Below are 26344 nucleotides of genomic sequence, written 5' to 3'. Positions count from 1 at the left end.
CCCCATGTTATGCCCATTTGAAACAATCAAAACACCCCTACTCTGGAGCAGGGGTAGATATTCCCCATGTTATGCCAATTTGAAACAATCAAAACACCCCTACTCTGAAGCAGGGGTAGATATTCCCCAAGTTATGCCCATTTGAAACAATCAAAACACCCCTACTCTGGAGCAGGGGTAGATATTCCCCATGGTATGCCCATTTGAAACAATCAAAACACCCCTACTCTGAAGCAGGGGTAGATATTCCCCAAGTTATGCCCATTTGAAACAATCAAAACACCCCTACTCTGGAGCAAGGGTAGATATTCCCCATGGTATGCCCATTTGAAACAATCAAAACACCCCTACTCTGAAGCAGGGGTAGATATTCCCCATGGTATACCCATTTGAAACAATCAAAACACCCCTACTCTGGAGCAGGGGTAGATATTCCCCATGTTATGCCCATTTGAAACAATCAAAACACCCCTACTCTGGAGCAGGGGTAGATATTCCCCATGTTATGCCCATTTGAAACAATCAAAACACCCCTACTCTGGAGCAGGGGTAGATATTCCCCATGTTATGCCCATTTGAAACAATCAAAACACAAAGATTTTTACGCGCGGCGCACAGGTTTTGGCCATTGAACAGCTTTTTTTTACCTTTAGGTGAGGGCACCCTATTGTTATGACATCATGTGTATATTAAGGTCTAGAAAAGAACAGAAAGTGATCTTGTCAAAATTAATCCAGTACTGGTAGTTGGATAACAATTCTCAGGTGTCGGATTTCCATCAGGCTGTATTTCTGTGGTTTCACTCGCTGAAAGGCATGCAGTTCTGCAATGCAATAAATATGCCCTATGCTAATGCGCCCAAACTGTGCGCCTTGCTCAAGGACACAAGTGTCACGACTCACTAGGCCAGGATTCGAACCCACATTCTGTAAAATGCAGAACTTGAGTCCAGTGCCCTTAACCACTCGACCACAACACCCCACAAGAATAGCCTGGGTGATGATAGTGATGATGTCAAAACCACAAGAATAGCCTGGGTGATGATAGTGATGATGTCAAAACCACAAGAATAGCCTGGGTGATGATAGTGATGATGTCAAAACCACAAGAATAGCCTGGGTGATGATAGTGATGATGTCAAAACCACAAGAATAGCCTGGGTGATGATAGTGATGATGTCAAAACCACAAGAATAGCCTGGGTGATGATAGTGATGATGTCAAAACCACAAGAATAGCCTGGGTGATGTTAGTGATGATGTAAAAACCACAAGAATAGCCTGGGTGATGATAGTGATGATATGTCAAAACCACAAGAATAGCCTGGGTGATGATAGTGATGATGTCAAAACCACAAGAATAGCCTGGGTGATGATAGTGATGATGTCAAAACCACAAGAATAGCCTGGGTGATGATAGTGATGATGTCAAAACCACAAGAATAGCCTGGGTGATGACAGTGATGACCTGAAACCAGTTTGAATCCTAACGTGTTTTTCTCTTATTTTCTTGTGATAGATATCAATGAATGTGACAGTACACCTTGTCAGAACGGAGCCACCTGTTTGAATAATGCTAATATGTATCGCTGTATTTGTCCAAATGGATGGTTTGGTACCAACTGTCAAGAGGGTAAGTTCATTTACGTTTCTTTCCTTACTCATTGAACTGAATTCCATACAGACTCTTTTCTCTATAAATCTGTGAAGAATTCCCCTTTCTCCATAATAATGAAAACGAATGACATAACAACAAAAATCCATAAGGTTTATCGCGATTCAGAACCGTAATGCATTGTGGGAAGGCATATGGGGCAGTTTGCTATGCGATGTATGTTATCATGCACGACTCGCGCACGCATCGCCTATATCTTTGTGTGGGTTCAACAGCGCCCTCTCTTGATATTTTGCTATTGGCGATAAACCTTATCTATGGGACGTTCAAGCTGCCTGTTTGGTTTTCTAGCCTTTGAAATATTCTTACACTTATGCAAATTTTTCCGCTAGCACGAAAATTTGTTCACCAACAATCAGTGGTATGAAATTGGCCCCTGTTTTGTGAGTACATGTAGATACATTTTACTTAACATGTTTGAACTGATGCTACTTTGTTTGCTCTCTATGTGTTTCAGATGTGAATGAGTGTGCCAGTAACCAATGTCAGAATGGGGCAGCCTGCAACAACGGCCAGAATCAGTATACCTGTACATGCCTGCCTGGATTCACTGGTGTCAACTGTCAAATAAGTAAGTACAGATTAATAAGGACCCAAAGGATGCTAGGGTCAAAGGTCAATGAGATGTAGCTTTGTGTTCAAATCAATCTACTGATGAATAGCAGTGTACAAGGCTTAAATCCTGGTTCATACTTCCTGTGAATGTGATACGAACTGGTGACGTCAAAATATGTATCCGCAGGAAATATGAACCAGGGTTTAGGCATGCCATGGCCAGGTGGCCTTGTGCGTCAGACTTTTGCTCTGGTGTTTCTGTTCTTCCATCGTAAAAATCGACTGCAACAAGGAGTTACCTTGTGTGTAGGTTCTCAGCTGATACTTGGTCTTTTTGCATGATTAACAAATTAAACTTTGATAACTTTTTGTCAAAAGAATGAAAATATAAAATGTAATCCCAAAACTGATGCCTTCTACATGTTAATATTTGCTGGAAACTCACATTGAGATGGTTAACATTTCAGTTTCCAGGAGATTAGCTTACTAATCCAATAAGTTTATTGACACAGCAAACCCCTGTGTACTCATTAGAGGCCAAAAGGATGTTTTCTTTCCGAGTTTTTGGCCTCTTGTGCAAATAATTTCCAATGGAGCAATCCCGTAATGAGAGTTTAAAATCATACTTAAGTAAACTCCCTAAAAACAAAACAGCATCATAAGCCTTTTTTGCTAGTTATTACCTGACTCTATCAAATATTTTTGTGTATTATTTTCCTAATCTCACTTTTCTAATGATGTGTTTTTTAATTTTTCATTTCTATTACCTAGACTTCAATGAGTGTATCAGCTTTCCTTGTTCAAATGGCGGAACATGCGTTGATGAGGTTAATGCATATTCATGTGACTGTCGACCAGGATGGACTGGTACCCACTGCTCAATCGGTAAGACACATTAGATTAGGTTACTTATTAAAGGCACTGGACACTTGGTAACTACTGAAAATAATTGTCAGCATAAAAAATTACTTGGTAGTATAAAACATTGTGAGAAACGGCTCCCTCTGAAGTAACGTAGTTTTTGAGAAAGAGGTAATTTATCTCACTCAAATACTAAAAGACTTCAGCTCTAGCCTTTTATTATGCATCTGAAAGCACATATAGAAATGCAACAAGGGTGTTGTTCTTTTATTATTCTCTTAGTCAATGACCAATTGAGACCAAATTTTCAACGATTAGTTATTTTATGCATACACCAAGTGAGAATACTGGTCTTCGACAATTATTAAAGGTGTCTAGTGCTTTCAAAGATGAAGCAACATAGTTCAGCATTCAGCGTTCAGCATCCCGACGCAAATTTAACATCTCTTATAAAGATTTTCCAATGGGAACAAGTCAGAGTTCCATGGACTTCCCGAAGTACGTTAAGTTATCAAATTGGTGAAGCTAGATTTAGTCCAAGTCTCTTTGGTGGAGGATTGGTGCACCAGATCAAATGATGAAGAGAATTGGATGCTCTGTTGGTGTAGCTTGATTTAAACTAAGTGTTATTGTTTTAACGTGTAGATATTGATGAGTGTGGAAGTTCACCGTGTCAAAATAACGCTACATGTGTCAATCTACAAGATCATTATGAATGCACCTGCCTCCCAGGATGGTCAGGAACTAACTGCCAAACAGGTAAGCAGGAGGAGAGGAGGCTTAGTATATAATAATACTGACATTTGTATAGCGCTTTCCACAGGCGTTTCAAAGCACTTAAACATTGTCTGGAAAGATGTGTTTTTAACTGAGCTGATCGGAGATGAGTCACGGACCTGTAGAGGGAGCTTGTTCCAGCAAGTTGGTGCAGCTACTGAGAATGCTCTATCACTATAGCGTGTGGTCGTGCGTTGGCCATTGGAAAGTTGAAGTTGAAAAAAAGGATGTTGATCTGAATCCACTTGAGTATAGTTAGCCAGTGTAAGAGAACAAAGAATCGATGTAATATGTTCACAACGCTTTACTCTCATGCATGCCGTCGATGTTATAAGTTATCACACAAGCATGAGTTGAATACTGAAAAATATTAAAAGCATATTTTTCCGGCTACCTGTAGCTTGGCTATTCACCAAAGTAACATGCCATGACAGCATGACCTTTGCAGTAAGTCATCTTATGTCATCTTATCGATAAATCTGGTGTTCTAGTTTTTTTCCCTCTGATTTACCTCTTATCTTGCAACTTTCTTGACAGACATACAGGAATGTTTAAGTATTCCGTGTCAGAACTTTGGGACATGCATTGATGAAGTGAACGGTTACATGTGTACGTGCAGAAGTGGCTATGGTGGGAACAACTGTGAATTAGGTAAGTTTACAATTTGACTAAAGACTCTGTGTCAGAATCATGGAGTTGAAGTATTGAGTTGTTAAACCATTGCTGGTTCTTTTTTTAAAGGCACAGCATATATTTCTGTGTAAGAGCTGGATTAACACAAAGGTGTTACTTGGGTTTGGCGTTTTGTCTCTTTTAAAGGGAAGGTAATATGTTTGGTAATCACTCGTAAAATGATCGGCTAAAAAAACTTATTGGTTGGAAGCCAACAGCAGCTTTGCGATAATATAAAGCATTTTGAGAATCTTTTCCCTTTGAAGTAATTATGTGGTTATGGAAGAAAAGATATCAGTTTTTATGCCAACATTTTTTTAATCCGAGAAGTGTTTTCTCAGAAACATTTCTTTGGTTGTGTGTTTCTATTTTTCTGACTTTTCCTCCTACATGGACATTTTATTTGCTCTGGATTTTCAGCGATATAAATGTGACCACCTTTTAATCAATCAATCCTAAACAATAGAATTTCACATGTTAGTTTTTATTATTTACATCTACATTTCTAAAGCATTACTTTAAAAAAATTCTTTTTATTTAAGATGCTTTATAATGAGTTTTTTGTTTTCTTATTTTTACTATTTAGAGATCAATGAATGTAGTAGTGATCCATGTGTGAATGGAGGAATCTGCAATAATCGCTTAAATAAATGGGAATGTATCTGCTTACCAGGATGGCAAGGTACCACTTGTGAATTGGGTAAGTACTAAATCACCTCTTCAACTTTTAGTTGGCTGCTGCTACCTGTAATTGCTGTGTCTGGCGAGTAAAATGACACAAAACCCAATCAACTCATTTGTAGTAACTCTTCACCTTTTAGTTTGCGATCTGTCCCCGAACCTCACCCGCACCCCACCCTTTTCATGCCTGATTCAAAATCATTATTAATCGTTCAGTGCCCGCTTTTTGTTTGTTTTTTGAACGTAAAATGCCAAGCTTCTTAAGGTTTCAAAATTCTGTTCTACAAATTAACAAACAAGTCTTTCTAACCAAACAAAAATGTGTCTTGTTGATTTGTGTTGCCTTGGTACATCCTAAACTCAATTGTATTTTTGGATTGGCAATGCCCTCTTAAGATAACATGTATGGTATGGGTTGTACATGTACGATTTATAACATCTTATTAGTGCATGAAATAGATCATACATGTTCGATAATGGGGCTTTCAGAATACATAAAATAGATCGTACAAGAACCACCATGGCACTTTTAGGAGTTAAAATTGTATGTGTGTAGCAGTTATCACTCAGCTGACATTGTCAGGTACACTTCTGCCACTCGACTATTTTTCCAGTCAGCTCCGTCCCTTACTCCGAACCCAATCCCCTTATATGCCTGATTCAAAATCATTATTTATCAATCATTGCCTGCATTTTGTTTAAGTTTTGAATGTAAAATTTCCAGCTTTTGAATATTTGATATTCTGTTTAAGATTTTAAGAAAGGACCAAATAGAGACCTGCAAAAAACCTCACGTTTTCTGTTTCAGTATTTTTTAATGTTTTAATAATCTTTATACAGATATCAATGAATGTGCCAGTGGGCCATGTGTTAACAATGGAACCTGTTTGAATGGTCAGCATCAGTTCTTGTGTGAATGCACACTGGGCTATAAAGGAACACGCTGTGAAACCGGTAAGACAAAATAATAATCATCAAACAAACATCGAGAAAGCGTATTGGACAAGTTATGTTTAACTTAACATATAAATTTTTCTTTTTTATCTTTTAATGGACAATAAATTAATTGAATTGAATTGAAATGAATTTGACATGTTCTTTTGGAATCAAACTTTATGTTTTAAATGTTTATGTGATTTGAGGCATTGCATGGTGAGGTATCAATGTGTATTTTGTTTGGAGTAAAACCATGTGTGTGTCTACTTGGTAGATTTTGTTCTTTAGAGAACTGTTTTGCTCCGTATTCTACTGCCTGACTTCCGCTGAGTAAATTTTTGGATTTTCAGCTTTTTAAATACTACCTGGGCAAAGGGTAGAAAATTGGTTGGGACTATAATTGGTTGGGACTATAATTGGTTGGGACTATAATTGGTTGGGACTATAATTGGTTGGGACTATAATTGGTTGGGACTATAATTGGTTGGGACTATAATTGGTTGGGACTATAATTGGTTGGGACTATAATTGGTTGGGACTATAATTGGTTGGGACTACTACTACTTTCGTTGTTAACTTCACTACCGTGGAGTGATCTTAATTGGTTTCAATGTTTCGACTAGATTGCTCTAGTCATCGCCGAGAGACTGATTAAAAGATTAAATTAAAATTGTCATTATTAATAGTTACTATACAATGTAATCAAAACGGAAATGAAAGAGATGCTCTTCATCTGTGAAAAACTATTGTACCTTCCTTGCCAAGGATTTTAACATTTTTTCTTGTTTTCTTTTCTGGTAAGAAATAAATGAATGTGAGAGCAACCCATGTCAGAATGGTGGATCGTGCACAGATCTGGGCTTGGAGTATAGCTGTACATGCATTGCTGGATATACTGGTTCAAACTGTGAAACAGGTAGGTCTTAAACAGCATTAATTGGCTCTGGTGTTTTCCATCAGAAGAGTATGGGTTTGAGTCCCAGTGTCATGGCCGAACGGATAAGAACACCGGACTAAATCTCTGGTGTTTTTGATCAGTGTTGGTTTGAGTCTCGGTAGCTTGGCTGAACGGATTGTGTGCACACTCCTTTATCGATTGTTTTTTTGTATTTTTATGAATAAAGAATAATTAAAGGAACATTACAGAATTGGTTTTTGCTAACCGAACAGTTGCTTGCAGTTTAAACTGACGAACCTGTAGAAGTTTGAGATGGATCGGCCATATTGGTCACGAGAGAATAGTGAAAAAACTATAACATTTTTTTGTGGCATCGATGCAAAAAGAAAAATGAATAAACAATCACTGAGTGATAAACTCCAGCACGAAATAATAAATAATATATGACATTTCAGACAATAATATTTCATGTGATGTTTTCTACTATCATCATCATTAGACCGTGTAAGTTTTATGTTAATTTGTGATCTTCATGATTTTTGTTTCTTACCAATTCTGTGACGTTCCTTTAAATATAATTATATTTCCAGATATTGATGAGTGTGCGAGTAGTCCATGTTTAAACACTGCAACATGCGTTTCCCAACTCAACATGTATACATGTATGTGTCCAAGAGGCTGGCAGGGTACCAATTGCAATGAGGGTGAGTTTACTTTATACAATTATCTTGTTAGTAACGTCATATTTAATGTAGCTTTTTATATTTTCGGTGGATTATTATATTAGGTTTGGTCTTTTAACTGTATTTGTATAAGACTTGTAAGACACCAATCTGAAGCTGAAGGAAAAACTGTGTTGTCTCTTACAAAAATCACAAATGCAAAACAGTTATTAATGTCTAGCTGTTTCGACCCGAGCAGACTCTTTCTTGAAGGCTATATTTTCAGCCTTCAAGAAAGTATCTGTGAGGGTTGAATCATCTGACCATTTACTATTTTTTGCATTTATGCCATAGGTCCTCTCGGTTGGTAAGAAGTTTGCAACAGCTGTTGGTCCGTCTTTTTAAAACATCTGCAGTTGGATAACATGACATGCATGATGATGAATGTGCACTAACTTGTATCAAGTTATTATTGCCTTCACAACAATAGAAATAGTTTTATTTACCTTGTTTTGCAAATAAACCTTATTTTGAATTCCAGTTATAGAACTTACTTAATTTTACTTGTAAACAACTGTCTGATTTATTGCAAATAATTTGTAAATAAGTGATGCTAAACTGATTTTGTATGAGTCATTTTGAAAACCTAGTTCTTGTATTTTGTCAGATTCCAATGAATGTGAGAGCAACCCATGCCAGAATGGAGGGACATGTTCCAATGGTCAGAACCAGTATACATGTCAGTGTCAACCTGGCTGGACTGGGGTCAACTGTAACTCAAGTAAGCAAAGATCTACCATCAGCATCTTTCTGATTGTGTGTATTTCATAGACCAACTCGCCCAATCCATGGAAACATGTCCCTTTAAAGATATTGGACACTATTGGTAATTGTCAAAGACCAGTCTTCTCACAAATTTGAGCTCAATTAGTCGACGAAGTTGCGAGATAATACTGAAAGAAAAAACACCCTTGTCACATGAAGTTGTGTGCTTTCAGATGCTTGATTTCGAGACCTCAAATTCTAATTCTGAGGTCCTGAAATCAAATTCATGGAAAATTACTTCTTTCTCAAAATCTACGTCACTTCAGAGGAGCCATTTCTCACAATGTTTTATACTATCAACCTCTCCCCATTACTTGTTACCAAGTAAGGTTTCATGCTAATAATTATTTGGAGTAATTACCAATAGCGTACACTGCCTTTGAATACTTTGAAGGTTTTTTTTGTTTTCTCAACAAGTTGAAATTGTGAACTTTAAACTTTAATTGTAAATTTTGAACTTTCTCAGGTGATTTATGTTTTATTTTGTTTTACAAATCTTTGTAATTCTTACAATCAGCATTACATTGAAGACAAAAATCCTGTGACACATACTTAAAAGGGTCTAGGTAGTTTTTTGTAGGACAAAAAAACACAATGTCCACAGATTACACTTAACTTACACAGTTTGAAGATAATGATAGTAGAAATATTACTTGCTTAGGTGCTGTAGCATTTGAGAAATGAGTAAAACAATGTCATGAAAATCATTTTTGTCTCAGTGATCATGAGACAAAGATTATTTTAGCATGTAATAAACGTATTTTCATGACAATGTTTTACTAATTTCTCAAAAACTACAGCTCCTCAGCAACTAATATTTTAAGGTACGCTTTCTACTATCATTATCTTCTAACAGTGTAAGTTTGATGTAAATCTGTATACATTGTGCTTTGTGTTACAAAAACACTCAAATCCTTGAACGTAAGCAATTTTATAACATAATTTTGTTTTATTGGCAAGACTGTCAGGGTTTTAGGACTAATGTTGTGACTTTTCCCCGTTGCTCTAATTGATTCAGATATAAATGAGTGTGCAAGTGGACCATGTCAGAATGCTGGAACCTGTTTGGATCTACTGGATTTCTACCAATGTAATTGCCCAAGTGGGTTCCAGGGTAGAGACTGTGAAATAGGTGAGACCAGTATAATCAACTATTTTATCTAATTATTATTATTATCAGTTGATTGACCCTGACAAATACAAGTACGTCAAAAAGCACAGTAAAAGTGAAACGATAACACAACGAACCAATCAAATTAATAATGAACACAATAATTATTAAAGCGGAAAGAAGTAAAAGTGAAACGATAACACAACGAACCAATCAAAATAATAATGAACACAATAATTATTCAAGCGAAAAGCACAACAGTTATACAAAAAAACAATGTACAGAATATGATAAAGAGGGTAACAAGATGAGCAAAATAATGAACGAATAGAAGAGGAGCATCGGGCATGGGGAATAAATCAACTGAGAGAGGAAACAACAAAAGTAAACTGGATTATTGGTGCTCGGAAGCATGTGGTCCTGCACATAAGTAGCACTAGTCCAGAGGGTTAAAAGGTATATGTTTGGTAATCACTCTTAGAATTAATGGCAATCAAAACTTTGGATATAGAAGCCTACAGCTGTTCAGACTTTTTATAGTCTGTGAATTTAGCAAATTGATTTTTGAAACGACGGGCGAGTCATATCTTTGCTTTAAAGGCAGTGGACACTATTGGTAATCACTCAAAATAATTATTAGCATAAAACCTTTCTTGGTGACCAGTAATGGGGAGAGGTTGATGGTATAAAACATTGTAAGAAATGGCTCCCTCTGAAGTGCCATAGTTTTCGAGAGAGAAGTAATTTTTCACGAATTTGATTTCGAGACCTCAAGTTTAGAACTTGAGGTCTCGAAATCAACTATCTAAACGCACACAACTGCGTGTGACAAGGGTATTTTTTCTTACATTATTATCTCGGAAGTTCGATGACCGATTGAGCTCAAATTTTCACAGGTTTGTTATTTTATGCATATGTTGAGATACAACAAGTGAGAAGACTGGTCTTTGACAATTACCAATAGTGTCCACTGCCTTTAAGGGTGCAAATAGGCAAACACAAATTTTGTATTCTATTTTTTTTTTTTTTTATTCTTTTGAAAATTTTTTGAATTACAGTCATATCAAAACACTTGCAGGTAACCCAAAATTTTGTTTTATCGAGTGAACAAAATAGACATGGGAAATATAGGTTATGTGTGTTGTTCACTTCCCGTGACGAAAATATTTCAGTCTTTTTCAATTTTTCAGAATCTCATCCCTGTTTTACAAGGCTTAATAATGACCTTTTATCTCTCGAAGAATTTCCCTGTCATTAATGTCTATTTCATGTGATTTCTTGGTGTAGATTTTGATGAATGTAACAGCCAACCCTGCCAGAATAACGCTCAATGTTATAACCAACCGGGTCGGTTCCAGTGTGTTTGCCGAGCAGGATTCTATGGCCCAATGTGTGAAAACGGTAAGTTAATTGATAAATCGGGGCCAATTTTCATGGCTCTTCTTAGCGCTTACAGAAGCAGGCAATTCTTCACCTACATCAAGCATATTTCACTGGCTAGGCTACAGACTCAAACATATGAAATAAACCTTTAAAAAAACACCTTGTTAGCTTCTGTAATGCGAGGATTTCTCAACATATAGAGCGTTTAAAACATCACATCACATTGATTTAAAGGCTGATGTTTCAGTTCTCTCTTCTTTTAAATTTAATTTCCTTTATTATTTCTGGTTGTGGAGCCATGGACTCACAGAAAAGTGTACTTTATCACTTTACTCCCCATGAACTAAAAGAGGAGAAGACAGTGAAGAAGTTTCAGTTTTAGATGTTTGATGAAATTCTTAGAGATCTATTCCAGTGGAACCCCCTGCAGTCATGTAGGGCATGTAGGGTGTGACAACCCACTCCACATAGTGCCCCTGGTGGGGTTTAAACCCAGGGGTCCCTGAGTTGGAAGATAAGACAAGAAACCACTCCGTAAACCTGACCACCTGATCAAGACTCAAGGCTTTTACTCAAGACTGAAACCTGACCACTAAGTGCTATTTCTTGGAAGTGCTTGATTTTGAGTATTTTGTTCTCAAGTCGCCTTTGAATATTTTTCAGCGGGACCTGGAAAGGATTAAGTGCTGCGTGATGGCAATATGGAAGTTATCTGATATTAATTAGTGTTAATATTGTTATTTGTGTACAGAGGCAGATTCGTGTTCCAGCAACCCATGCCAGAACGGTGCCACATGTATTGCAGATAATAGCGGAGTACATACATGTATCTGTGCAGAGGGGTGGCAAGGACTACTGTGTTCAACAGGTAGGAAGTAATAATGATAATAACAACAAGCATTTATAGATAGATAGATAGATAGATAGATAGATAGATAGATAGATAGATAGATAGATAGATAGATAGATAGATAGATAGATAGATAGATAGATAGATAGATAGATAGATAGATAGATAGATAGATAGATAGATAGATAGATAGATAGATAGATAGATAGATAGATAGATAGATAGATAGATAGATAGATAGATAGATAGATAGATAGATAGATAGATAGATAGATAGATAGATAGATAGATAGATAGATAGATAGATAGATAGATAGATAGATAGATAGATAGATAGATAGATAGATAGATAGATAGATAGATAGATAGATAGATAGATAGATAGATAGATAGATAGATAGATAGATAGATAGATAGATAGATAGATAGATAGATAGATAGATAGATAGATAGATAGATAGATAGATAGATAGATAGATAGATAGATAGATAGATAGATAGATAGATAGATAGATAGATAGATAGATAGATAGATAGATAGATAGATAGATAGATAGATAGATAGATAGATAGATAGATAGATAGATAGATAGATAGATAGATAGATAGATAGATAGATAGATAGATAGATAGATAGATAGATAGATAGATAGATAGATAGATAGATAGATAGATAGATAGATAGATAGATAGATAGATAGATAGATAGATAGATAGATAGATAGATAGATAGATAGATAGATAGATAGATAGATAGATAGATAGATAGATAGATAGATAGATAGATAGATAGATAGATAGATAGATAGATAGATAGATAGATAGATAGATAGATAGATAGATAGATAGATAGATAGATAGATAGATAGATAGATAGATAGATAGATAGATAGATAGATAGATAGATAGATAGATAGATAGATAGATAGATAGATAGATAGATAGATAGATAGATAGATAGATAGATAGATAGATAGATAGATAGATAGATAGATAGATAGATAGATAGATAGATAGATAGATAGATAGATAGATAGATAGATAGATAGATAGATAGATAGATAGATAGATAGATAGATAGATAGATAGATAGATAGATAGATAGATAGATAGATAGATAGATAGATAGATAGATAGATAGATAGATAGATAGATAGATAGATAGATAGATAGATAGATAGATAGATAGATAGATAGATAGATAGATAGATAGATAGATAGATAGATAGATAGATAGATAGATAGATAGATAGATAGATAGATAGATAGATAGATAGATAGATAGATAGATAGATAGATAGATAGATAGATAGATAGATAGATAGATAGATAGATAGATAGATAGATAGATAGATAGATAGATAGATAGATAGATAGATAGATAGATAGATAGATAGATAGATAGATAGATAGATAGATAGATAGATAGATAGATAGATAGATAGATAGATAGATAGATAGATAGATAGATAGATAGATAGATAGATAGATAGATAGATAGATAGATAGATAGATAGATAGATAGATAGATAGATAGATAGATAGATAGATAGATAGATAGATAGATAGATAGATAGATAGATAGATAGATAGATAGATAGATAGATAGATAGATAGATAGATAGATAGATAGATAGATAGATAGATAGATAGATAGATAGATAGATAGATAGATAGATAGATAGATAGATAGATAGATAGATAGATAGATAGATAGATAGATAGATAGATAGATAGATAGATAGATAGATAGATAGATAGATAGATAGATAGATAGATAGATAGATAGATAGATAGATAGATAGATAAGACTATTATTCCTCACAGGGGAAAGTAAAATGGCCTTGACAAAGAACTGTATGCAAATGTGACCATAGAGGTGTTGTTAAGTCACTGTTTAATAAGGCACGGAGAAACTGGATTTGAAGATCTCTTGAATGAATCGTTTATTATCAGAATCTGTAAATTGGGTGAACAGAGATGTTGTTGATAGTTCGGCCAATTTCAGAATTACATTAAGCAAAATAGTTAAACAATAACAGTTAAACAATAATAGTTAAACAATAATAGTTAAACAATAATTACAAATATATATTAAATGGAAAATGAATAAAACTAAATCCCGGTCGCCATCTTGGCGAACCACATATCTCATGTTTACCAAAAGAACATTGATTAAAAAATAAACTAAATAGCACAAATATATGTTGATTTAAAGAAACAATCAATTCTCATGTATTCTATTGAAAAATAGGTAAGACTTGAAATAATGCATAAAGATATAATAAAATAAATAAGAATCATACCTGTAAATTGGGTGAACAGAGATGTTGTTGATAGTTTGGCCAATTTCAGAATGCGCTAACGGCAGGAAATACAAATGAAAACATAGGGGGCGCTACGCAAAGCAGGAATTAACCAAAATTAAACGGGGGTGTTGTTTTATGAAAACCTGGCCATGACACAAATACAATACTAATACAAACATTCGGTAACTATACAATACAATTGTATAAATTAAAATTACATTAAAAAAACACACACAGATTTTTGTTTAGTACAAACCCTACATAAAACAGCAAGAAGACATTTTGGTAGATAGGGATCGGATCCAGCCACACCACATCTCATCGTTCTAATCACTCATTTGTACCAGTTGATAGCTGCCGGAACAAATGAGCTGCTGTATCGCTGTGTTCCGACCCTACTCTGGAAACAAAACATTAACTTCTGGAATTAGTCTGGAATTTTGATAAAGCGCTCTAACCCTGGGTACCACAAGAAACTATACAGTAAGAGACTAAATAAAGTGCACCTATAATGGGAGAGACAGTTGGTACGTAGCAATCAAGCATTGAACAGGAAAGTTTTGAGATGTTTCTTGACAACTTTATGCGACTCAGCTGATCGAATTTAATGAGGGAGACGATTCCAGCAAAGGCATGTACGTAAACAGAACGATCCCCAGCAGCAGAATGCACCTTTGGAACTGCCAAGAGTGTACTGCCAAGGTCATTTAGTTTTGATTTCTAGAACAATCGCCCTAACTTAAGTACTTACTTTCACGAACATAACACTCACCTTCAACATTCAGACTCATGTACGTGACTGGCTCTACAAAAAAATGAGTCACTTGTCGCACAGCCCACTTTCAAGTTCAGAGCTGTTGAGTGACGGGAGGGTGAACAAAAAAGGTCTATATTTTCACATTTTCTTGAATAAAAAAAATTGTTTTGATCGATAAAGGTGAATAAAACATGTTCGTTTTGTTCATCCCTGAGACATCAATAGTTGATGTTTTTTATTAAATGGGCTGTTTCCCCAGTATGGGTTGTTTTCAAACAATTACGTAATCTGTTTTTCAAAAAGTCATCATTTTTTAGCCAAACATCATACAAGTGTGTAAGATATTTCAAAATGTATGCTCTTTTCAGCCATGTATAAAACCCACTAAGTTAATTGTCCCCCTTGTGACTCATTTTCACATAGCCCATCACATATAGCGTTATCATTTATGTATTTTTGTTGGTAGCTACTGATGAGTGCGCAAGTTCCCCATGTCAGAATGGAGCTTTCTGCGAGGACCAGGCGAATGGGTACCGGTGTAACTGTGTTCCTGGCTATTCAGGTGTCAACTGTCAAATCAGTGAGTATAGTTCTCTAAAATAAAACCATGCTCTTCAAAATTTATAGCTGTCACCTTTAAGTGATTGACCGGTCTTGTGGTGATAGGCGATATCTCATTCAAAAAATAAGAAATAGATTTGAGAAAGGTTAAAGCTTTTACTATTTGAGGTTGCATGAACAAATACTGGCATAGATAAGTGGCTGTCATTTAAAAACTAAATCTAAAGCATTGTTGGGGTCTTGACTTTATCTTATGTCCATTACCCATTTCATAAAAACAATTAAACATGTTTTGGTGCTTATTTTGCATTTGCAAAAGTTTTTTGTTTTAAAATATACATCACCTGTCAAAATGTGGCATGAACAAAAAGAAATTATAAAAAATGTGCTTTCAGCAAAAATCAACCCTTTCCAGTCTGTTTAAAAAAACTTCCTTGGTCATTCCTGATTTGCTATTAATTTCCTTGTGTGTGTTTTGTTCAACTAGATATAAATGACTGTCAGCCAGGTTCCTGTGCCAACGGTGGAGTGTGTGTCGACAATGTTAACTTCTTCACTTGTAACTGCCAGATTGGTTTTAATGGACCACTCTGTCAACAGAGTGAGTTGATTCTTGTATCTTAAACTCCTTCAATCTGACCTTAATTCAGTCAGCTACAAAACTCAGAAATTTACTCATCACATAAAAAGCTTGTATTGTAGGCGGGTATGTTTCAGTAAAATAACAAGAAACCACAAGAGAATTTTTAAATAAAACAAATTAACTGCATTTTAAGTAACTGTATTTTAACTGTACATTAAGGTTATACGTACTTTAATTATTCAAAAACCATTTACAATACTTACCGACTGACTATAGCAATGATTTTTTGATAAAAAGAGATTGACCTGTATTCATTTCATAAGGTATTATCACTTTGTTAATGTTTTTTATTTTTGTGTATTGTTTGGAATGTCCTCCAAATTTCTATTTGTTTTCATTTATTTAACTATAATATAAAAGTTTGTTTGAAAGTAGACAGCTTTCCATTAATTATAATGATAGTAACCTAAGCATTTACATGTATATAGCTTTTTACACAGAAAAGGTACCACAATGCTTGACAACAATAATTTTACAGCATTCACCAATTAACAGTTGTGTTAGTTAATTCATTTGTTATCCCTACTTGATTTTGTGTTTCAGATGTTGATGATTGTGTGAGTATACCTTGTCAGAATAACGCAGTCTGCATCGATCAAACCAATGGTTATTCTTGTCAGTGTCAGCCAGGATTTGCTGGAGTCAACTGCCAGCAAGGTACGTCAAGTTTTAGAAAAAAAACAGTTTAATGGCTTGGGCCCAATTGCATGGAGGTGCCAAAGCAGAAACATTTGCTTACATGTATCTGCTTAGCGAAAATAAGCAGGATACCAGTTACAAACTGTACATGTGACATTGCCGTTTGGCTGGGAACCTTTTCGAGTAAGCATTATTTTGATGTGCTTAGCTGCTTTCATGAAATTGGGCCCAGGTGCAAGTTTTAGTTTTCCTATCTTATGGTATGTGATATGGAGATACACCGATTTCTTGAGCCAGTCTGTCAGGTGAGATTTGCCATAACGCCATGTTGAATCTCAAGTCATGGATATATACGTGCAGCGTATTTAAAATAAATACCTTGCACCATGTTTGCAGTGTCCTTTGCCTTGAAATATTGTATTACAAAAGTAAGTCGTGCTCTACGGTCTGCAGGATCTCACTTGCTGGTAGAGCCAAGGTCTAGAACAGTCCGATACGGAGACCGTGCGTTCGCTAAAGCTGCTCCTGCCCTATGGAATAAGCTCCCTGTCTCACTTCGCAAAAACATCATCTGTAGAGGGAACTAAAAACACACTTGTTCACTTAGTCTTTCATTAGGTTTTTATTTAAGTTCATTTATGTTTATTCTTCATTTTTTTTCTATTCTATAATGTGTTTTTGTGTAGGCGCCTTGATCAGTTTTCTGGATGATTGCGCATTATAAATCTATATTACTATTATTATTAAGTGTGCAGAAACAGTTGCCGAATAATCCTATTGCCAGTTCACTTTTTATTTACTTGCAATATTCTGTTATAGATATCGATGAATGCAGCTCCTCACCTTGTCTGAATGGTGCCACCTGTTATGACTTTGTTGCTAGCTTTGCCTGCCAGTGTGCTTCAGGCTTCAGTGGCACTGACTGCAGAACAGGTAACTTTCAACATATCTTTAAACAAGCTTTTCTTAAAGGTATATTTGGAATTCGCTCATAAAATTAATGGCAATAAAAAACTTTGATTAGAAGCCTCTAAATAAGTTGGGGTGGTTCTGAAAAGAACCATTGGTTTCAACTCCAGAAGACGATCAGAGTATATTGATCAAAACACCTAGTTCAACAAAACGGTTCCTTTCAGAACCACCCCAGCTCATTTACAGAGTATCATTACATTGAGTTACCACAAACCTTTACTGTCATATTTCCATCGTGCAAAGTTTTCATTCCTACTTATTTCTTATTTGAGTTGGTGCTTAACAAATGCATAAGATTATTATTATTATCTCCAAAAGGAAGCTATAGTTTTCTTATTCTTATCCTTTAAACTTGGTTTCTTGTTACAGTTGTGGATGAGTGTTCCTCCAATCCATGTCTGAACAATGGTGTTTGTCAAGATTTGACCAATGGCTACAGATGTTACTGTAACGCTGGTCAGACTGGAGTTAACTGTGGCTTAGGTACGTTACAGACCATAATCAAATCATATTTGTCTTGTACCCTGCTTACAACAGCAATCATAAATACTGAATCAGAAAGGAACCAGACTATATTCACCTCCAGCCTCAGTTTGGTTTGAGTGATTTGAAAGGAAGAAAAAAGCACGATGGATCCAAAAAAATAAAGTTGCACAGTGCAGGATGCTAAGACTGAGTCAGAGAATGGTTATTGCTCATACATTATTTTACATTTAACTAAAAAAGGGTTTTAAAAAAGTGTCTCCAGAATGGCCTGTTCTTCAATCTGTAGCTGGTTATATCCGTCACTTTGGTCTTTCTTTTCTCATCATAAGTGCCATGCATCCTTTGGTCTTTCTTTTCTCATCATAAGTGCCATGCATCCTTTGGTCTTTCTTTTCTCATCATAAGTGCCATGCATCCTGTGGTATTTTGGCACTATATAAATCCATCTATTTTTATTATTATTATTAGCTGTAATTTTAAAGTTCTGGTTAATTCTTCAATAGTTTTATTTTTAGGCGGATTCTGCACTAAAGATCTTTTATTATTATTATTGTTGTTAAGACATTTTTGAAGTGGTCCAAATCAAAGCCCTGAAACAGTTGTTTGGAGTAGGAGGTCATTGATAGGCTTGTAGACTCTGCAGACATGTGGTGCCTTAGACTTGTGGACAAGTCGTTAATGGTCCCATGCGATGAGATAGGGAAGTTGTTTGCGAGATTACTGCTCTGGCGCGATCTGCTGGTTGCCCAACTTCCACTCCTCATTAAATGGGACCGTAGTCGTGACAGCAGTTGCCTCGTGGGCGAGAATATTGCGGGGAGAGTCGGGATGCTATCACCGCGACAGACATTTATAGCGACTTGTCCAGAAGTCTAGAGGCGCCTAAGAGCTGAATAGCTGATTTTTTTCCTTCTTCTTTTTCCTTTGTTTTATCACCAGAGAAAACTGAAACAAACTTTTGTTTTCCCCTCGTTATTTTCTCTTTTACCATATTGAATTAAACTGTGTATTGTGTTTTTATTTACTCTCAGATGTGAATGAATGCAACAGTAATCCATGTCAAAATGGCGCTGTTTGCGTGAACTTACAGAACAGTTTCAGCTGTAATTGCCAGCCAGGCTATTCTGGGATCACATGCCAGACTAGTAAGTATGCATAATTGACCCCTTGAAATGCATGCAGCTTACTCACATGTGCCTATTCTGTCAAAATCGTGTACAAACATGCACAAACGAGAGTCTACACCCCAAATTATGCACGTTGTTCGGAGGCGCGTTCTGTTTTGTGTAAGAAATCAATAGCTCCCCTTGCATAACGCGAAACGCTGCAGGGTTGCTGAGGTCGTGCGCACATTTTTATACACAGAGAACAGCTTTTTTCCAATGATCAGCCCTCTTTTTGAGAGTGTTACGTCATACTTAATGTGTCTGTAGCCAACAAAATCCATAAATACTTAGATTTCAGCCCAGGAGTAGGTGGCAACGACCCCTGGAAAATTGTTAACTGTAGCCAACACCTTAAAGTGGCATTCAGGCTTGTGTGTCTGGCGACTGGCATACAAAAAAAACTTAATAACCAACAAATTATTCAACCTTGACAGCTACTCTGGAGTGTCTCTCTGGACCATGTCAGAATGGAGGGCGTTGTGAAGAAGGAGTTAATCGTTACGACTGTGTCTGCACTGATGGTTACGCTGGTACCAATTGTGAATTAGGTAGGTCCATATTTCAGGGTTACTCAACCAAAGGTCTTAGATATGATTTTTGGAATGATTTTCATCATTTGGTTTGTAGACATTTTTGTCAAAGCTTAAAGGTACACGTTGCCTGGGATTGGGCGAGTTGGTGTATGAAAAGTGTTTGTAACCGTTATAAAATGCATGAAAGGAGTAGGTCTCATAATTCAAACGAAGTCCCACATACCTTTCAGGAAAATACTTAATGTTGAAGCGCCTTGAGCGTCACTGAGTGTCGGGTACGCCCGCTATATAAGAAGCCACCATTATTGTTACTATTATTAGTATGATTATTATTCTAATCAATTAAAATAGTCCTTGGCTCTTACTGAGCCAACAGGAAAGTGGTTTATATCAGATATCTTCAAAATTGTTCCGTAATATCTTGTTTGTATTATTTATTCTAACAGCAATTGGATGCCAGTTGAATTACAACATCTTTTCATGTGACGTCATCTCAGTGACATCACCAAACTACCCTAGTAATTATGGACCCAATGAGAACTGTATTTGGAAGTTTACGACAGACTCTGGTAATCCCATTCGACTCATCTTCTTGGACTACTCCACAGAAGCAATCCATGACGTCGTTAGTGTTGGTAATGGAAACTTTGTAGGTGAGATAATCTTTGATGTATTGAACAGACTTGCTTTTTTACCTTGTATTACCCCTAGGGGTTACCCATAAAGCCCTAGGGGTAACCTGTAATTTAGCCCTAGAGGTTACCACTAACCTAGCCCTGGAGGTCACCCATTGCCTAGCCCTGGATGTCACCCACTAGCCCTAGAGGTCACCCATTACCTAGCCCTGTGACTAGCCCTGGATGTGACCCATAACCTAGGCCTAGAGTTGACCCATAGTACATGTGCATCCCCTTCATGTCACCCATTGCCTAGCCCTAGAGGTCACCCATACCTAGCCCTGGATGTCATCCACTAGCCATGGAGGTTACCCATTTAACCTACAGTTCTAGAGGAATTACCCATCCCTCTAGCCCTGGAGGTCACCCATTCCTAGCCCTGGATGTCACCCACTAGCCATGGAGGTTACCCATTTAACCTACAGTTCTAGAGGAATTACCCATCCCTCTAGCCCTGGATGTCACCCATTCCTAGCCCTGGATGCCATCCACTAGCCCTAGAGGTCACCCATTGCCTAGCCCTGGATGTCATCCACTAGCCCTAGAGGTCACCCATTCCTAGCCCTGGATGTCATCCACTAGCCATGGAGGTTACCCATTTAACCTACAGTTCTAGAGGAATTACCCATCCCTCTAGCCCTGGATGTGACCCATTCCTAGCCCTGGATGTCATCCACTAGCCATGGAGGTTACCCATTTAATCTACAGTTCTAGAGGAATTACCCATCCCTCTAGCCCTGGAAGTTACCCATTACCTACCCTGGAGTACCTAGCCCTGTAGGTTAGCCGTCAGCACTGCTGCTTTCCTAGTCTTATAACAATCAAATGTTACTTTCTTAATTTCAAGATGTATCGCGGATCAATAGTTTTTCTGGAGACACTTTGCCTGCTATCGTCACCACTTCAAGCAGCTCAATGTGGGTAACATTTAAGACAGATGGAGCAAAACAACAACAAGGTTTCAGTTTTGAAGCCCAAGACTCGTGCTATGGTAAATACTGATTTGTTTAATATCAGCATTGGATTACATGTACCTTTAGTTATGTTAAAGGCATTGAATTTTGTTCTTGAATTGGCACAGCTGTTATTAATTTTTTGATGTATAATTCTTTTCTACTTCAGCTGGTTCCCAGTTTCCTTGTCGTAGTGATCCATGTCAAAATGGTGGAAGTTGCCGCGTTCTAGCAGACTTCACCTACCGATGTGCTTGTGTAACGCCATTTGTTGGTACAAACTGCCAAACTGACTCGTGTAAGTAACTATCACATTACCATTGCATTTCATTTATTCTGGTCTTGAAGCCAAGAACTCTCAAAAAAGCAAACTTAATTTCTGTACTAAGAACCAAATGGAGAGAAAACAAAGAAGGGAGTGTCACTTTTAGATGTTGGAGGAAAACCCCAGAGAATTATTCTAAGGACAACCTACGCAGTCAGGTAAGGACTGAAAACCCGGTGTGATTCAAACCTGGGGCCGATTTCACAAAGGTCTAAGATTGATCGTAACTGCAAATCAATCGTAGTTGCTAAGTAAAGTGTGATTTCACAATACAAATCACTGAAAATTTGTCTTGCGATGAATTTAATTGCTTTGTGAAATCGGCCCCAGGGTGCTAAAGGTTGAAGGCAAGGATTTTGTATACATTTATTTACTTACTCTTTGCCTTTGGTTGTTATTACTTTGTTTATGTTCCATTGTTTATCTTGTGTATGGACTGGAAATAAAGTACTAGTAAATTTAATTGAGGATACAAACCACCTGCCCACTCAATGCCAAAACATCATACCCCATCCTTTGTAGATTTTTTGGCCATCAATTAAAAATATTGATTTCTACTTGAAAAAAACCCACCTTAAATGTTGTCAATTTGTTTCCACAGCGACAGTGTGTGCTTCAAGCCCATGTGTGAATGGTGGTACATGTGTCGCCCATTCTGCTGGTTATACCTGTTTATGCCCATCACCGTATGCCGGTGTCCGCTGTCAAGAAATTTGTAAGTTTGATTTTTAAGATCACATGTTCTTCTGATGAATTTAACGCTTTGATAAATGTAAAGCCTGGTTCGACCCTTCAGTGTTTGGCAATTTACTCTTACTTTAAATTCAATATAGTTGATTGGTTTTAAACCCATATCTCACTTTTTGTATCCAAGTCAGTTTATGTGTGTGCTTTTTATGTGATAACAATAAATGTTATTGAATCTATTTAAATCCTTTTTTTTTCATATCGCTATATTGGCATTGACTATTCACCATTGACGTATATAAATGTTAATGAGGTTTATACATGAACTGGCCCATGGTGTGATAATAGTAGCCGTTTCAATTCTATCTAAATGTATAAATATTCATAAGTATCAGCTGACCCATGGTGTGATAACTAACACGTTTTAATACTGGTTCCCATCAAACTATTTGAATAAATACATATCCATAAATATCTCAGACAGTTCTTCGTCTCGGTAAAATTATCAAGAACCAGGCCTCATTGGGTTTAAACCACTAGTTGAAACCTCTTCACCACACATCGATTCCCTTTTTCATAAGTCCACTGTTTATTCATCAGCTGACCCATGGTGTGATAACTAACACGTTTTAATAACGGTTCCCATCTATCTATTTGAATAAATACATATTCATTAGTCGACTCCATCAACTGACCCATAGTGTTATAACCTATGATACAGTAGCGGTTCCGATAAGCCATTTGCGGGTTAGATTTGAATAATGTCTTGTACATGTACAATGACTTGCTCGGTCAAAATATATTGCTTACAATTGAATCCCTCAGACTATAGAGACATTTGCTATATGTCAAATGGTTCGAGGCAAGCCTTTGTGTAGCAACCTCGAGATGAGCAAACCCTGGTACCATTGAGTCACACACATCCATTCAGAATCATGCATGGGTAGTCACGGTCTCTTACTGACTAAGCAAAAGCTTACGCCTAATCACTGAATCATGTGACATAGCAACTGTCTCTATAGTCTGGTGAATTCAAATTTAGGTGGTAACTTGTGATCAAGCATGTCATTGTACCAGACAATACTCAAATTTAACATTCAAATGGCTTGTTCTATTTCAATATAAATATTCATGAGACTTATTGTTTATTCATGTCTTCTCCTCAGCTACACCATGTAGTAATAACCCATGTAATAATGGAGGTACTTGTAACATCATTGGCAGTTCTTATTCATGCAGTTGTGTAGCACCTTACAGCGGTCAGCAGTGTCTTCAACGTAAGTCAACAATCTTTCTATTTAGAGTTTTCCAGGTCAAGAAGCGCAGAACAGTAAATGATATTTTCAAAAATTCATGCATTTTTTGTTTCAACTAATTCATATAGGTGTATAGATTCTGTATAAGAGAAAACAAAAGCCAGGAAATTAATTGACAATTTTAACAATCATTAACAATTATGGGGTGCTATAATGGTTTAGCATTTTTAAGGGAACTGGACTCGAGCTCTGGTGTACATGACCAGCAGAGTGTGAGTTCGGCGACCATGTTTTATACCCCTAAACAACGATGTGTGATAGCAACAGTACACTCAGCACATTTCTGAGTTCTTAAAAAAAAATCACAGGCTTATTACTCGAATGGGATTCAAACCCACGACCCTTGCAATTCTAGAGCGGCGTCATACCAACTAGACCACCGAGATTGCCCGGTAGCTAGAGGCAGTTCGAATCCTATGTTTTAGCAGCGGGTTCTGCAATGATTTAATAGTTGTTTTATATGATTTGTTACTACAGGACCATGTGCAAGCAACCCTTGCCTGAACAACCAGCCCTGTATTGACACAACATCTAGTTTTAACTGCCAGTGTAACAGCCAGTACTTTGGATCAAGATGTGAATTTTTAGGTGAGTAATGTTTTAGATTATTCAGCAGAACCAAATTTTGCTTCACTTTCTTCATAATAGAACGTAGGCAATGTGGACGCTGACTGCAGGAACTAAGTTCAAATAAAGTTGTCAATTTACTTCAAAGTGTTTTCAATTTGCCTTGCATGAAACCTATTGTTAGACTTAGATACTCTATGTGTTGGGCACGCATATCTCTTCAGTTTGAAATGTTTATACTACTCTGAGCATTTGCATTTTATAAGGGAGGAACACAAAATAAACCAGGCAGTAACTCGAGAATAATGTTGAGGTGTGTTGATGTTTTTCCAGGGTTATCAAAAATTCAACCTTAAATTACCTCCCGTTAGCGCTTGTTTAATTCTGCGTTTCTGCCTAAAGCTCGGTACAAAATACTTCCAGCGAATGGGATACAATTTTTGACATCACAACTTCACAACAAATAATTTGCAACAGTTGAGTTGTGTTCAACTGCTGCAAAACATTCACTGCAATAACAGCCATGAGACGTCAAAATCTGCTTCTCATTCGCATTCACATTCCTGGAAATTATGAACCAGGCCTCCTCATACATTATGACATCACAAACGCAAACAACACCCTCACTGAGGTCAAAGAAAGACTTCTCATTGGTTGACTTGTAAACAGGCATGCGTGTCCATTGTTTGCTCTCAGGGTCAGTGGCATATATGCAAAGGATCTATGACCATTTGCTGCATGACTCTTGATGTGGTAGTGTCTTCTATACTGTAGTTGCTGTACTATTGTAGTTATGCTTTGTCCACTCTTCTAGTTCCATGTGTTAGTAGCCCATGCCAGAACCAGGGTACATGCATCGATGATCTGGTGTCCAACACATTTGTGTGTCAGTGTACACAATCATATCAAGGAGACCGATGCCAGACTCAAGGTAAAGAACTAGATTGCCCAGGCTGCTTTAACACCCCCCCCCCCCCCCCATCCCTTCCTCTTTAAGACTGTGTGTATCGATGAACTGATCAGCCTTTTGAGAAAGACTCTGCTAGGGTCGAAACGTCAGGCCATTAACTATTTTTTTAATGAATTGATGAATGTAAATTTACCATATTGAAACCTCACAATAAATGAAAGTCTGTTTTTAGGATTTGGTTCTGATTATTAAGAATGAAGGGCACCCCTTTACACGTTGGTAAGGAGAAACAAATAATATGGCTTTGTGCTCACAGTTAAGGGTTTGTTTTACCACAAATGCCTTGACTGAGATTGAGTCCTAAATTCCCCTGGCTACTTGGCAGAGTAGATTCTGAGTAGAATCCTACAATAGGGAGATTAGGTCTCACTGTATCCAAAAGTTCGGCCAGAATGTTGGAGGTGTTTCCCCTGGGAAGCCAGCACCTTGTTTATTCCCATCCCTGCCTTTTTTCTGCAAAGGGAAAAAATATTGTTCTTTATTCTACAACACCCTGAAAGGTTTTTGAATCTACAAAAGCTAGGGGGATCCCCTGGCTGCCTCTTTCCAGGTTGTATCGTAAACTTGGGTTTCATCGCTGGCCATTCGTCAGTTAACGGTTATATGGCCTCTGACTGGTACCCCTGACTATTGACTCATAGGAAGACTGCCAACAAAGGGCTGGATAGTTCAGTTGGAAGAGTGCCGGTACGTTAATCTGAAGGGCGTTGGTGCACGTCCTGCTCCAGTCAATTTTTGTTTGTTCAAACCCAAACTTTGATATGAGTCCTCCTTATGCGTTGTACATTAAATGTTGTTTGAAGCATTTCTTCTGAAGACGAGCAGAGTACACTGTTCCAAATGTCAAGATTAACCCTCCCTCGAAAGAGATATTATACATGGTTGTACCTGCAAGTTCA

The 26344-nt window shown here is 36.9% G+C and overlaps 1 protein-coding gene across 4 annotated transcripts in view; it reads left to right on the top strand.

The window, feature by feature from the left end:
- LOC117292452 (neurogenic locus notch homolog protein 1-like) overlaps window positions 1-26344 on the top strand; it is a 62638-nt gene that overhangs the window by 23880 nt on the left and 12414 nt on the right. For 3 of the 4 annotated variants that reach the window (XM_033774488.1, XM_033774489.1, XM_033774487.1), the window contains exons 17-43: window positions 1518-1631; window positions 2131-2244; window positions 3000-3113; window positions 3735-3848; window positions 4404-4517; window positions 5125-5238; window positions 6060-6173; window positions 6958-7071; window positions 7644-7757; window positions 8383-8496; window positions 9559-9672; window positions 10939-11052; window positions 11786-11902; window positions 15417-15530; window positions 15999-16112; window positions 16698-16811; window positions 17613-17726; window positions 18135-18248; window positions 19283-19396; window positions 19852-19965; window positions 20397-20603; window positions 21475-21618; window positions 21750-21878; window positions 22507-22620; window positions 23759-23869; window positions 24386-24496; window positions 25290-25406. In XM_033774488.1, coding sequence (XP_033630379.1) covers window positions 1518-1631; window positions 2131-2244; window positions 3000-3113; window positions 3735-3848; window positions 4404-4517; window positions 5125-5238; window positions 6060-6173; window positions 6958-7071; window positions 7644-7757; window positions 8383-8496; window positions 9559-9672; window positions 10939-11052; window positions 11786-11902; window positions 15417-15530; window positions 15999-16112; window positions 16698-16811; window positions 17613-17726; window positions 18135-18248; window positions 19283-19396; window positions 19852-19965; window positions 20397-20603; window positions 21475-21618; window positions 21750-21878; window positions 22507-22620; window positions 23759-23869; window positions 24386-24496; window positions 25290-25406 — 3216 coding nt within the window. The remainder of the gene's footprint in view (window positions 1-1517; window positions 1632-2130; window positions 2245-2999; window positions 3114-3734; window positions 3849-4403; window positions 4518-5124; window positions 5239-6059; window positions 6174-6957; window positions 7072-7643; window positions 7758-8382; window positions 8497-9558; window positions 9673-10938; window positions 11053-11785; window positions 11903-15416; window positions 15531-15998; window positions 16113-16697; window positions 16812-17612; window positions 17727-18134; window positions 18249-19282; window positions 19397-19851; window positions 19966-20396; window positions 20604-21474; window positions 21619-21749; window positions 21879-22506; window positions 22621-23758; window positions 23870-24385; window positions 24497-25289; window positions 25407-26344) is intronic. The other variant, XM_033774490.1, reaches the window with a different exon arrangement.

This window comes from Asterias rubens, chromosome 7, assembly GCF_902459465.1.
Source record: "Asterias rubens chromosome 7, eAstRub1.3, whole genome shotgun sequence".
NCBI classification, from domain to species: domain Eukaryota; kingdom Metazoa; phylum Echinodermata; class Asteroidea; order Forcipulatida; family Asteriidae; genus Asterias; species Asterias rubens.
Note: the sequence above shows the minus strand (reverse complement) of the source record. Positions and strands in the feature narration are given on the sequence as shown.